This window comes from Vulpes vulpes, chromosome 7 (assembly GCF_048418805.1).
Source record: "Vulpes vulpes isolate BD-2025 chromosome 7, VulVul3, whole genome shotgun sequence".
NCBI classification, from domain to species: domain Eukaryota; kingdom Metazoa; phylum Chordata; class Mammalia; order Carnivora; family Canidae; genus Vulpes; species Vulpes vulpes.
In genome coordinates, this window is record NC_132786.1 from 7,909,330 (window position 1) to 7,923,513 (window position 14,184).

Below are 14,184 nucleotides of genomic sequence, written 5' to 3' on the forward strand. Positions count from 1 at the left end.
GAGCCCGACGCGGGACTCGATCCCGGGACCCCGGGGTCACGCCCTGAGCCGAAGGCGGGCGCTCAACCACTGAGCCACCCAGGCGTCCCTGAAGGGGACACTTTAAAGTGAAAAATACCATTTTGTTGTGGAAGCAGCCATCCCTTAATGCATCTGTTGATCTCTGGAGCTTGGGGGGCAGGGGGTTGGGGTAGCGGGTTTAGCCCACAGCGGTACTGAAGAGTTTTTCACATTTTTTATTTTTTAATCTTTTTTATTTATTTATTTATTTATTTATTTATTTATTTATTTATTATTTATTGTTGTTTTGTTTTTTCATAGTTTTTAACAGGCTCGTGTCATCTTCCCCTTTTTTCCAGATCACACACCCGGCTGGCTGCATGTCTCAGTTTATCAAGTTCTTTGGAGAACAGATCCTCATCCTTTGGAAATTTGCCTTACTTCGAAAGCGCATTTTGATATTTTCTCCCCCTCCTGTGGGTGTCGTGTGCTATAGAGGTAGGTAGCAGCCAAAGCCGGGGTTTCTTTCCTAAGTCTCCTGGAGCAGAAACTGCCCAAGTCTTTGCATTGTTGACCAAGTTCAGAAGACTTTGGGCCGTCCCAGGAGGAGCCTGCGTTTTCAGCCTGGGAGTGCCAGGGGTGGACGTGGATTCTAGAATGTGGGCCCCGGCGGGGTGGCGGGGCACAAGGTGGCTCGGGGGTGCGGCCGGAGGCTGGTGAGAGCGCGTAGACGGGGCGGGAGGATGGATCCTGATACATTGAGGAGGTACACCTGGTGAACGTTGGCATGTGATTGGGTCGTAAGGGTTTTTTTAATTTTTTTAAAAAATTTTTTATTGGAGTTCAATTTGCCAACATATAGCTGTAAGGGTTTTTTTTTTTTTCCTTAAGATTTTATTTATTCATGAGAGAGACAGAGAGAGGGGCAGACACAGGGGAGCCTGATGCGGGACTCGATCCCAGGACCCCAGGATCACGCCCTGGGCCCAAGGCAGGCGCTCAGCCACTGAGCCACCCAGGCGTCCCCGGGTTGTGAGGTTCTGATGTGTGCGAGGTGGTGGACGCAGGGTCCAGGATGACCAGGATGGTGGGGCCACCAGGTGGGGGTCCGGAGGAGCCAGGGGGGAGTGACAGCCTTGACGGCATGTACGGGGTGAACACCAGGCTCTGGTGCGGTGGGGTCGGGGCCTTGGGGGAAAGCTGCCTGGAGGTAGACTTGAGCGCGGCCTGGCGGTGACCTGGGGGGGTGGCGCCCTCGTCCCTCGTCCCTCGGGGAGAGTGCAGGGAGGGGAGGTGATGCAGCCCCAGGACGGGAAGCAGCAAACGGGGAGGACAGATGCAGACCTGGGGGACCTGGGGCAGCAGGGAGGAGGAGGGAGGGAACCGGGCGAGGCGGGAGCTATAAGCAAGGCCTAGGACGGGGACGGACCGTGGGAGGCACCTGGGATCGGGCGCTGCCGCGGGGCCTGAGAGGCTCGCAACTGTCCCCTGGGCCAGAGCCCACTGGGGACTCAGGGTGGGCCGGCGAGCGCAGAGGCTCCACGGCGTCCCTGGAGGGGACTGTCCCGGCGGGGCGGGCAGTGGGCGACGAGGGAGGACAGAGGCCGGCCCGCCCCTCCCGTCCCCAGTGTACTGCTGCTGCTGTCTGGCCAACGTGTCCCTGCCTGGCATCGGGGGCACCATTCCCGAGTCCAAGCCCTTCTTCTACGTGAACGTGGCCGACATCGAGAGCCTGGAGGTAGAGGTGTCCTACGTGGCCTGTGAGTACGGGGACAGCCCTGCCTCCGGCTCCCCGGGCCCCCCGCTTCCCCCGGGGGTCGGGCTGGTGCCTCCGGGGCCGGCTTCCAGGTTCCCATGCCCTGAACTCGGGTGTCCCAGGCACCACCGAGAAGATTTTCGAGGAGAAGCGGGAACTGTATGACGTGTACGTGGACAACCAGAACGTGAGGACGCACCACGACCACCTGCAGCCCCTGCTGAAGATCAACAGCGCCGACCGCGAGAAGTACCGGCGGCTCAACGAGCAGAGGTGGGAGCCGGGGTGCGGGGCGCGGTGGCCCCGGGAGCCGGGGAGGCCTGCAGGTGACGGGCCGGGCTCCTGGCAGCTTGTCCTGCTTACTGGGCTGGCGGGGCGTGGGGGCTGCCTTCCTGCCAGGCGCTTTGGGGCCTCTGAGGCCCAAGGAAGAGCACCGCGAGCACGGCCTTGACCGCGGGCTGCTCCCCGGGCTTGCTCCATGGGCTTGCTCCAGGCCTTGCTCCCCGGGCTGCTCCCCGGGCTGCTCCCCAGGCTCCCTCCCCGGTCCTGCTCCTCAGGCTTGCTCCCTGGTCCTGCTCCAGGCCTTGCTCCCCGGGCTTCCTCCCTGGGCCTGCTCCCCGGGCTGCTCCCCAGGCTTGCTCCAGGCCTTGCTCCATGGGCTTCCTCCCCAGGCTGCTCCCCTAACTCTCAATAATGTGGCTGTGCTGTGGAATAAATGGTATCATTTGCCATTAGCAGCAAAAAAAGTAACATCATCACCTGATTGCTGGGCAGTTACGCACGATGGCCACTTGCCTGGGGTCACACAGGGCCCGGCCCGCGGGAGGGCCTCCGCGCCCTGTGCATTCCTTTCCTGTCCGCCTCTCCCTGCGGGGGGCTGGGGGGGTGCCAGGGCTGCTCCTCCCGGCAGGGGGCCCAGCAGGTGCCCGGCCACCGCCTGGCCCGGGGGGGGGGGGGGGGGGGGGGGGGGGGGGGGGGGGGTCCTGCAGCGGCACCAGAGCGTGATGGGGCCTTCTCCACCACAGGCAGATGCTGCTGTACTCCCAGGAGGTGGAAGAAGACTACAACCCGTGCGAGGAGGACCTCTTTGTGCTGTAAGTCAGCCTGGTCCCCAGCCCCTCAGGCCTCCAGCCCTCCCCCGTCACCCACGGCAGCCCGGGGACGTCCTTCACTGCTGCCGGGGACACTGAGAGCGGGACCCTGTATGGAGTCCACCGGGAGCCCTGAGATGCCGCCGGGGGCCCCCAGAGGAGTTGAGAGAAGCAGCAGAGGTTAAGAGCACCAGGAGCCCTGTTTCTTCCCGTTGAGCATTACCTCCCACGTCCACTGCATGGACGCGTGTGTCCTTCGGGCCTCAGGGGCTTGGCCTCCATCGCCCCGTGCAAGTCAAGCCCTTCCTTGCATCCAGTGTTATGGGATAAATCAGACATTTTCACTTTTGAACCTAGCGAGAGGCGGAGGTCGGGGCAGAAGCTGTGGTCACGACACCTCGGGGTGTCGCTCTGGGGTGTCGCTCTCCTTTCCGAGCAGGAGCAGCCGTGTGAAGCGGCGCCAGCGGGGAGGGCAGGGCCGCACTCGAAGCAGAAATGGGTCTGCCAGCTTCTGGGGTCCACCAGCTTCCTGGGGGGTGCTCCGTCGCCATGTCCTGGGTGGGGGCCGGGAAGGGCACCTGCAGCTCCAACTGCGGGGGACTCAGGGGTCGAAAACTAAAGGTTGACATTTCGACAAAAGCGTGGCACTCCCCAAGTGCACTCGCCCGTGCCTACCCGGTGTTGACGGGGAACAGAGAGCCCACAGCCTGGGCAGGGTCTGACACCCCCCACTGTCTCTGAAATTCCTGGGCATTTAGAGCTGCTTCGGGCACTGGGTGCCTTTGCTGCGACTGAGCCCTGTGGAGTATGGCTAAAAAGTTGAGAGACAGTTCATGCCTTTCCTCAATGACCCTTCTGTAGTACCTACTGTAAATTAAATCATGTTCTATGTATCATCTGTCCCCCAACCACCACCAAAAAAAAAAAAAAAAAAAAAAGGCTAATCAAAGGAAAACAAATAGCCAAGGATAATGGGGATCTTTGGTAGTATTAGTGGCCACAGCTAGGCTTAGGCTTCTGTGTCCTCGTTGACCCCTCCCTCCTAGCCCCGCTGGCTGGGGAGTGTCCCCGTGCCTGCCCCTGCTCCCTGGGTTCCACTGCGGTGGCTTAGGCTGGGGGCGGTTGGCTTCAGGGTCCTGCTCTGTCCCCACAAAGGCTCACCCCTGCTGCTGGCTCCAGTGGCCTGGCCGGGACTCTGAAGGTGAATTTTAGTTTCTCATATTAAGTCTTGATGTCAGAGAACTACATTATCAGGGTTGGGTTTGGGGTGGGGGGGCGGTTTCTTGGTTTTGTTTTTTTCTTTCTCTTCCCCCTATGACTAAGAAACGGAGGAACACCGTGAATGGGAACATGGTACGTATAGTAACCTTAACGCAGGAAGGCTGGTCTTTGGCAGGCAGGCCGTTGCTCGTTCAGAGACTTTGCTAATTGTGCTTGATTAATGTCCATAGTTTTGCTAAACTGGGTATCAGTTTAATAACCCTTGAACTTTGATCCTATTTCCTTATTTTCAGAAAGGTTTCTGGTTTTGAAACCATTTGAAAGCATATTAAAGGGATGTAGTTTTGGTTTTTTGTGTGTGGATTATTTGGTGACTTTTTTTTTTTTTTCTGCCCTCTGGCACCCCGCCCCCCCCTTCCCTGTGTCTTGTGAATGCAGGTTTTTCCTAGAGCAAAACAACCGGATATTTCAGACTTTGTTGGAGGTGTCTGCCAGTCAAGATAAAACTCTGACCGCTGAGCATGCCCGCGGCATGGGTCTAGACCCCCAAGGAGACCGGAGCTTTCTGATGGACCTGCTGGAGGCCTATGGCATCGACGTCATGTTGGTCATTGACAACCCCTGTTGCCCGTAGGAAGAGTGAGCCGAGGCTGGTGAGCCGCTCTCACCTGGGGATTTCACACTGGGCCCCCGAAGACCTCATTTTTTATTAAGTTGATGCAAAGGATTATGGTTTATACTTTCCAACAAATGTGATTTTTGCAATCTCCTTTCTTCCCTTCCTCCCTAGTGGTGAGACGAGACTACCTTGGTTTTGTGTCCTGCTTTGGTACGATGTTGGAATCTACCACTTTCTCCCAGAACTGCTGCCTGGTTTGGTTGTCAGAGCCGAGTCTTTCCTCTCCATATGGAGTGACTTGAGGGAATGTGGTGGAGGCCATATATCACTAGGAGCGGGTTGAGCTCTGGAAATACTGGGTGGACTGTTGAGAAAGTCTCTATGATTTTCCATCCCTTGAGGTACTCGAGACCGAGACAACTGTCCGGAGTGGCCTTGGATGTGCACCTCCTGAAGGTGGAAGCTAGACCTCCTGACCCTTCAGGGTTTTTATCCGTTCTGGGAGTCCAATGTTGAGGTCAGATCCCTTCTCCTGTTCAGTAGGGCAGATCTGCGTCTTCTCTGTTCATGTGAGTAGAGCCCTCGAAGAGGAACAAAAGGATGTTTCTCTCACTAAGTGTGAACCTCTCGGCACAGAATGACAGGAAGAGGCTTCTCTTACCAGCCAGCTGGAAACTAAAATTGTAGAATGAAGCCTTGAGACTTTCCTCAAGAGTCGATTAGCGGCCACTCAGTGGGATACTCCTCCTCTCTCCGAATCCCCCTCCTCTAGGGATGGCCCTGGACCTTGCAAGCAAATTCACTTTACCGTTTAGTTTCCTTTAAGGGCTAACTATTCTCTTGGAAGTAATTTAGGTATTTTTAAATAGTAAACGTTGGTTGCCACCAAAGGTGTAGAGCAGTTGGGGTTCAAACAGGATGGAGAAGATGTTTCTCCACCCAAGAATGTGTCCTCCAGACACGTTGCTAGCAGGGCTTCTGGATCAAAAGAGATTCAGTGGATTCCGTAATCGAGCAAGGATCTGAGCTGGTTACTCAAGAGTTTAGAGCAAGACTGTACCAATTTGGAGGCTTCACAAGTTTCTCTTGGGCAGAGATGACATTCCCTGAGCTCAGTAATTGGGGCCAGAGACTAACACATTTGTCAGCGAATTTGACAGTGCCTTCACCTAGGGAAGTGGTTGGAACCCCTGAGGGTCAGGGGGGAGTCTGCCCGTATTCCCCTCACACGTTTTGGTCTGGGACGACTCCCGTGGGGCCCTGCTGCTGCTTCTCTTCTGGGCATCCCAGTGGTGCCAACTTAGAGGAGACAGTAGTTGTTTGAAGCCGGCTCTCGCACGCAGAGCTTTGGTCTTTTGGGACAGAGTTTCCAATTTTGACTCGGGCTCCTGGGTTACTGGTGACGATTTGTTCCCTTTCGACCTTCTTGCCCGGCTGTGTCGTTGGCCTCGCCACGTATCCATGTCTGTGACCGGGTTCCAGCCACGCAAAGAAATAACTTTCGGATGGATGGATCACATGTCCTATCTCAAGACTAGCTTTTTAGGGCTCACTGCTTTATTCAGAAATATTTCACTGTAGCTCCTTGATGCGGGATTCAAGACTAAAGAAATTCACGTGTAAAAAATGCAAACGCATATTGGTTCATCAAAGTAACCTCTTTTATGTAAATATATAGAGAAGTTCGGGCATTGACACATAAACTGTACAACTACTACACTTCTCTCCTCTGCAGTGTGGGTTTACCATCGTGTCGGTAATACATGTGTTTACATAAGAAGCTTCGCCACCTCTTTCCTTGAAGAGCAACGTTGTCTGGTCTCTGGGGAAGGAGCGGCCTTTCTGACCTGTGTCATGGCAGTGCTGTCTGAAGGCTCAAGGTTTGCGTAGTTAGGGGCTGGTCTGCCCGAAGCAGGGGTAGGGGTGGCGGGAAGGGTCACGTTCTCTCGGTGGACATAGGTCCTCTTCCTCGGGACTTGAGGGCGTTGTTGGTTGTTGGAAGGGGACTTCTGCGCCCGTGCCCTTCTGCCCGCGAATGCTCGTGTGTGTGTGGAATTGCAACTCCAAGTTCACAGGTGCTCATGTAAAGGTCATAAGGTGAAAGCGAGGTTCCAGTATTTTCCTTTGAATGCTGGGTGGGGCTCCGGGCTCCTTTCAGCTCGTGGCTCTAACAGGCTGGCGGCCACGTGGCCTCCTGTGTGGTCCCCTCGCACTCGTGCAGAGCAGGGGGCGTGTGGAGGGGAGTGTGCAGGTGAGCCTGGGCTCCGCCAACCCCCACACAGAACTCCCCCACCCACCCTGTAGCCCTTTTCAGAGAGAACCCAAGGATTCAGTCCTTCCCCTGACAGCTTCCTTAGGGGCCGGAAGTCCAGCATATCCCCCGGCTCTGTACTCCCCTTTGTCACTGTCCACCCTCCCCTGAGTATTTCTTGCCTGGATTGTGATATGGAGCCTCCAGTTTCTGAGCTCACCTTTCGAAGACTGACTTTGGACCTGACTCTGCTCCCATCCCTCTCCTCCCCCCCAGTATGTCCAGGTTACAGCTGCACCCGGCATCATTTGCTGCCCCTTCGCTAAGAGGGGAACTGGTGCAAGGTATACCTGGAAGGACTCCCTGCAGTAACAGCAGAAGCTAGAAGCCACACAGACCTGCTTTCGAGTCCTTGTTGAAAGATTTCCTTAAAACCTTTCTGCTTCTGTTCAGAAGACCTGGGCCAGCATCTTCGTTCCTGCCTCATAGGGTCCATCAGGTCTGGAGCGGCAGGGATGATTACCACGGACTCCTGAAGTGGGGCTGGGAGTGACCCCCCTGGACTGTTGAACCTCATCCCCTCCCCTGCGTCAGCTGGCTTGGCCCTTCCAAGAATTTGAAGCTGATCTGATGCCAAGCTGTGAGCCACGTGCTCCTCTGGAAACACTGCTGACCTGAGACACCTGGGCTGCTCTCATTCCTGAATCAAGTCATCAGAGAAAAGCCAGGTGGCAGGATTCCCAATGGGGCCAAGCAAGAATCCGGGCCTGGGGTTTATTGAAGTCCAGCAAATTGCGACTAAGGCCTGTTAAAGTGGTTTTTTTTTTCGATTCTGCAGGCTTGGCAGATGCTAATATTCAGCCTTGGAGAAAATGTCCAGCTGTGCTCAGGCTTAGGATTCTTTCTTCAGGAAGAGTCAGAAATGGTAGGATTTATCTCCTGCGAGAGCCAAAAGTATGGGCCAATTTGTTTAGAATTAGCTAGGGCTTTAATGAGGCATGGAGCAGGCCCTAGGCCTGGGGTGGATCCGTTCCGGTGTGCCCCCCGGGGCCATGCACCGTCCTCAGGACTGCCATGGATTGGAAGGCACTGGCTGTCCAGCAAGGCAGCTTCCTCCGTTTGGCCAGGGAATGGGTGCCCAATTCATTGATAATGATAGAAATAAATTAGCCCAGAACTTGCATCTGTAACGTACCTTGTTTTGTTCCACGTGAAAATCAAGATGAGAATTTTAAGTGTAGCACAGGGCACAGGCCGTTCTAAATGCCACCCGTGTGGACTGACGTATCTGCGTAACCACCTGGCATTTTAGCTAGAAGACAAAGGTAAAGATAAATCCTAGCTGAGTCGGGTGTTTTTCATTCTGGTGGCTAGGAGGATAAACTTGCTATTTGTCTTGATACACTGAAAGCCCTTCCAACGCAATAAAAAGATGAGATGATTCACCTTTAAACTGAGGCCTTTCGGGAACCTTCTGTAAAGGGCAGTCATGAATTAAACTTTTAATGGGAGGACAACAACCTTCTGGGAAGAGGCAGGGACCTCAGGGAACTTTTTTTTTCCCCCTTTTTTTTCTAAAACTGTATAGCCCAGGGAATGGTTGAGACGCTTTCTCCAAGTCCCCATATGGATCACACTTGCAGAGATGAGGGAGGAGGAGCTGAAAAAATTAAAAGGCCACAGTCAGCTTGATAGTGAACTTTGCTCCGTAGGATATTGGTTCTGAAATAGGCAAGAAAGGCAACCCGGGACCAACGCATCACGCAGGGGCTTCGGCCTCTCCGTCTGGTTCCTTGCCAGCAGGCCGGGAACCTGTGAGGTCCAGCCCGAGGATCTTCCCACCGCCCTTCTCAGCCCTGCTTCAGGCCCTGTGGTGAGGCTCCTGCAAATGCGACCTGTCCCTTCTCATTCCAGGAAAACCCTTTTCTGATTCAGGTAGGGGACGGCGAGGAGCCCGGGGCTCCTCTTTCTCCTGAGCCGTGGATTTTTTAGTATTCCGTTGTGAGATGAATATACCTCTGTTCCCAGGAGCTGCTAAGAGTGTTGGGAGAAAGGCCAACTGTGAATTAAGTTAATGTTTTTCTTATAAGAAATGGGAGTTTATTTTTCTATCGATACTGCTGTGTGATGAGTGTGCAGATGTTGAGATGGAAGGACATTTCAAAACTATAATCCTTGAAGAAATGCCAAGTTGTATAATCTGGAAGCAACCGAGACTCCATAGAAAAGTTTTGTTTTCGAGTGTGAATAAGGAGACGGTGCTGCGGTCTTAACCGCACTCTCTAGGAGATGAACGTGACGGTCCTGGGGCGGATGACACAGTCCCTGACCTTAGGGAAAATTCCCGTACAAAGCGTGTAAACGTGATAATGCTGATTAGTGAGCTGCTTACTGGAGCGGTGTGATTTTATAACCTGGCACTTTAATTCTTTTCTGGAGCCGGAATACAGGGGCAGTTGGATGAAACTGCACATTTAGAAAGGAAGTAAGAGTTTTTCTAGTGCTTATAAATGATAATAGAGAAATAAAGCCCTCTTTATTCTAGAAGCTCAGCATCCCATGGGCTGTTAGTGGTAACATAGCCTAAATTCAGAAAATTTATTTACTTACCATGGTAGAAGGATGGGTGCGAATTACGTCTGTTGTAGAATGCCGGTTTAGACTAACAATACATTTACTCTGCTTTCTGAGGACAGTTGGGGAACACGGGTAGGTTAGGGCCTTAGAAATTAGCCTGGGATGATCCACAACGGTGGTCACTGAATTAGCTGGTAGCAAATATAGTTCATTGACGTTGGAGTGAAAACTTCCTTTGGCCAAATCAAGAGAAGATAAAAGTCGACAAAAATATTTAAGGCAGCATTAGGAATAGTTTATGTAGAGTGCCCACAAAGACCAGACTTACAGAGGGTGTCGATTCTGTGCTTTTGGACAGACTGGGTAGGAGACTCTAGGAGTACAGAGTAGAGGAAAGCAAAATTAACCTCTTATTTACCCAAGCTTGTTGGCTAAATTTTTTTTTTTTTATAGGTCTGGGAAATAAACCTTTTCTGAAAAAGGAATAATTTGTAGTCTTGGAAAAATGGTTTTCCTATTTTTCCCCCGTTAGGATCAGCATAGCCCCCCCTGTCGCCTTAAGTGTCAAATCCCTATTTTGATTAACACCCCAGCGTAAGAGTTATAGCAATAAGAGACACTGAATCTATTTTTGTTTAAATTCTTTACCTCATAGTATGAAATTAATTAGTAAGACAGTTGATAAATTTTACCCTGAATACTAGTGCATATAGGTATGTTGTTCCATTTTGAATGGTTAATGATTTTAATGGCCTAAAGAAAGCTGGGGTTAATCCTGGAGCTAGGAGTAAATGTTTAATGGATTTTGTTCTGTGGTACAAATAACATCCGTGTATATCATATCTGTATATATCTGAACCAAGCTGTGTGCAGAGGTTGATATAACTATATTTACAGAATACAATTTTTACAATTAAAATTCACATTTTAACATGAACATGTGTGTGCAGTGGTCTTTCACCAGTCGGAGAAGTGTGCTTTATGGGAGGAAGGAGAGGGTGGCCCCATGTCGGAGCACAAACAACAGAGCGACCCAGCGAGTCTGGGACCTGCCCTCCTACAGGCCATGGTCTGTCTGCATAAACCACCTCGAGGTAATGGGAACCAGAGCTCGGAGTAACCGTGCCATCCAGGATGGCCGGGACTGTGCACACAGCCACACATGGAAGTTTCATTTCATTTTTAACTTTTTGGGGAGTTCTTTTAAGGCAGTACAGGGGTAAATTCCTACCGTCATGGGCTCTTGTGTTCAAAGCCAGGTTCCTCCTTTCCCAGGTACGTGACTGACCATATGATATCACCTTCCTAGGGCTGGGGTGAGAGCTGAACTCTTGCTTCTGTAAAGAAAGCACTGGCACATGGTGACTACAGCTGTGTGCACAGGCCAGCCCTGGTGCTAAGCAAACAGCTCTCATGCTAGAAAACATCTGCTGGGTTTTTATTAGAAATAATCTTAGCTTTTGAGTAAAGCCTTCCTAAAGTCTTGTGCGTTCTTGAGGTGGGGGACTCAGGGTGTCCTCAACCCCTCCGTAGTCCCAGCCTGGCCGACAAGGTGCTCTCAGAGCTGCACTGCTGGGTGTCCTTCATGTGGATGGTGTGCGCCAGGACTGTGCCAAGGACAAGGCCATAAACAATACGGAAACCGTGTTCTTGCAGGAAATAGCTTGAATCAAGAAAGAATTCCCACCGGGGATTACAGATTTCAAAAGGAATTAAAAATATTAATCTATTAAACATCACTGGACGGCTCAGAATCGCTAAGTAAACCCACATGCTGGTAGCCAGCCGATCACCGAGGAAGAGAGCCAGCTTCCGTGCTGGTCCTTTACATTCTATCCAAAACCCAAGATGGTTTAGGACCCTCCTGGCTCCTACAGAAACTTTCCCTCCTCCCCTCTGTGGGTGCTCCTTCTACTGCAGGTTGGAACCCACCTACTTTTGGTGGGCAAAGCACAGCTTTTGACCCCACTCTGAAGAATATAGAGCCTAACAGGTAAGCCTTGTTTTTTGTGATCTTCCTTCATTGGCCTTTTGTAGCTGCTTCATAATGCCTTCAAGCATTGGTCTTCACTCTCCAAGGGATTCACGGGCACAGGGAGGCGGACTGTCCTAAAACCCATCTGCCTGGGGATGAGCCTGTGGCCAAGGCATCGCTTCCTACTTACCCCCTTTACCCCCCATGCTTCCTCTTTACGAAAAGGTGCACATCTCCTCGCTTCCAGGCATTGCTGCTGGAGTATAGAACCCTCAGGGGCACCAAACCCTGGAAAATCCTGATGGTAGTAGTAAAAGTGAATGGTTATGAAGCCCGGCTTACAAATCATTAGCGAATCAGGTAGTTTCTGGCTCTCTTGCTTTCAACAAACTAAAAGAAGATCTAATTAAGCTGTTACTGTGGTAGATTACTAACGTTTGATCTGGAATTCCAAAGGAATTCAAAGAAGACATTAGAATTCTTTGTCGTCTAATTTAGGGGCTTAGAACTATCAGAAACGCAGCAAGGAACATAAATGACATTGAATCCTGTTCTCAGCTGTAAACAATGTGTTCTTGAACTCATTAAAGAGCATTCTAATAAATGTTAATTTTTAATTATCAAAAATTGGCAGTATTAGCAGTTGTATTTCAGTAATTACCTCAGTACAGGATTAACTTATAAATGGAAATAATTTTTTAGTGTTATATTTTTTTGTTGGCAAGAAAATAAGGCAAGTGATAAAATTTCAGGCCTGAAAATAGATCACATCGTGATAGCATTCTTTGCTGAAAGTGGAATGGAAATACCAAATAACCTATTTGTTTATTTTTGTAAATGGAGGATAAGTGTCAAATTTCTATACATTTAAATTGAACCAAATATGTTTAAAAGAGTGATATAACATTTTTATTTTAAAATAATATTTACATGACACCAGGAAAGACATACTTTGGCAACATCTTAAGTTGATATCTAGAAAGTGAGGGGATACATGATCTTTCAAAATCCTTTTCGGCGGGGGGGGGGGGGGGGGTGCATGAGCAGAAGAGGGAGTGGTATGCTGTACAACACTGGCAGGTGAGGCTGGGGGCACCTCCTGGAGTAGAAGCACCTGGGGGAGGGTGCCTGCTTTTATTTTTTCTTTTAGAAATGGAGATTCCTGGGCCCCGTCCCCAGGCCGAGTGACTAGGTTTGGGGTGGACCCCAAGTCCGTTGTCAACATGCACCCAGGTGCTTCTCATGCAAACCAATACTTAAGCGCTACTTTAAAAAATAATACAAACTGGCCTTTTATAGTTTTTCAGCCCGGGCTGAAGACGGAAACGCCGCGCGTGTCTTTGGGACGGAGGGTGAACTGCCAACAAGCTAAATTTGCATCCGAGCCCAGAAAGTCACAGCACCAATGGGGAAGCCTGGAAAGAGGACGGAGGTGCAGAGGGCGGGCAAGGCGCTGAAGTCCCAGGAGGGCGCAGGGACAGAATCGGGGTGAGGCCGGGGAGGCCCTCTCGCAGCCGGGGCATGAGGGCCCCTCCCAGACCTGCCTGGAAAACCACGATGGACGAGGGGGCGAGGGTGACGGCGGAGGCTGCACATGCTCTGGGGGGGCCATGGGGGGTAGTACTTGCCACGGAGGTGCCGCGGGATCCTGCGACAACGGGCAGACAGGGCAGGCTGCACCTGCTGGTCCCACCGAGGCCTAAAGTGCAGGGTGGGGGCCGCCAGCTCACTGGGCCGTGCCGGGCAGCACCTGTTCCCTCTTCCTCGGGTCGCAGAAGAACTGCAGCTTCCGGGGGAGCAGCTTCACCTCCACCGGCATCGCCTCATACTCCTCGCTGTCGATGCTGAAAGAGCCCCCTGTTCCCTGTGGAGGAGAGGGAAGTGGACCGCTCACTCCAGCCGTGGGCTGCCGGGGTCCTGCCCCTGGACAACCCCCCTCCTCCTCAGGCCTGATCCCGCTGCTCTTTTTTTTTTTTTTTTAAAGTCTGGTGCTGCTTCTGCAACTAATCCCAATTCTCCCATCCTTTTTTTTTTTTTTGCGGGGGGCAGGGGGGCTGCTATCACCTCCCAGAATATTTTGGGATTTGAGAAAGACTATAATTTTAAAATATTTACTAAATGACAAGGGTCCTCCCACGTCTTTCAGGAACATACGATGTTCTAGGACCTTCTGAGCCCTCCTCTTAGGAAAGCCATGATGTCCACTCACTTATTTTCATGGTTCTTCTTTAGGACTTGCATAGTAGCTTGATACCTCAAATATGGCAACATTAATGGTACAGACTCTATAAAACCTTCCGTAATTCACGCATTTAGTTCAACATCTGCTGTGTTGAAACTACGGTGCCACCCACTGTGGGGGAGAGCTTCCGTTTTACCTACAAGTCCTTTCTGAATACCTTGGATAATGGCCCCAAGTCTGCAGAAGCCGTCTGAGGCAGCTCTTTCCTGAGGCAGGGTGCACAGAATAACTATATAACTTAGATTATACTCCTAACATTTTCCCCACTTATATAGGTTATTCTAAGTGTGGCATTTCATAATATAGAAAACTCAATGCCATCCCCAAGATTTTCCAGATCCTTTATAAAAAAGGAAAAAGTGAACGTAGGATCCACTGAGTACCTGCCAACTAGAGAATTCCCTGTGTCATAACATAGCAACCTCTATGTAATGTACATTCAGAAAAATAGA

The 14,184-nt window shown here is 51.4% G+C and overlaps 2 protein-coding genes across 12 annotated transcripts in view; one reads left to right on the plus strand and one right to left on the minus strand.

The window, feature by feature from the left end:
* DENND11 (DENN domain containing 11) overlaps positions 1-10,452 on the plus strand; it is a 46,640-nt gene extending 36,188 nt beyond the window's left edge. For 2 of the 3 annotated variants that reach the window (XM_072762846.1, XM_072762848.1), the window contains 5 exons: positions 360-498; positions 1,629-1,760; positions 1,879-2,029; positions 2,782-2,850; positions 4,507-10,452. In XM_072762846.1, coding sequence (XP_072618947.1) covers positions 360-498; positions 1,629-1,760; positions 1,879-2,029; positions 2,782-2,850; positions 4,507-4,702 — 687 coding nt within the window. In that variant the 3' untranslated portion in view covers positions 4,703-10,452. The remainder of the gene's footprint in view (positions 1-359; positions 499-1,628; positions 1,761-1,878; positions 2,030-2,781; positions 2,851-4,506) is intronic. The other variant, XM_072762847.1, reaches the window with a different exon arrangement.
* Positions 10,453-12,376: 1,924 nt separating this feature from the next.
* The window catches only part of AGK (acylglycerol kinase), a 76,131-nt gene continuing 74,323 nt past the window's right edge, over positions 12,377-14,184 (minus strand). For all 9 annotated transcript variants that reach the window (XM_072762855.1, XM_072762854.1, XM_072762849.1 and 6 more), the window contains one exon: positions 12,377-13,354. In XM_072762855.1, coding sequence (XP_072618956.1) covers positions 13,217-13,354 — 138 coding nt within the window. In that variant the 3' untranslated portion in view covers positions 12,377-13,216. The remainder of the gene's footprint in view (positions 13,355-14,184) is intronic.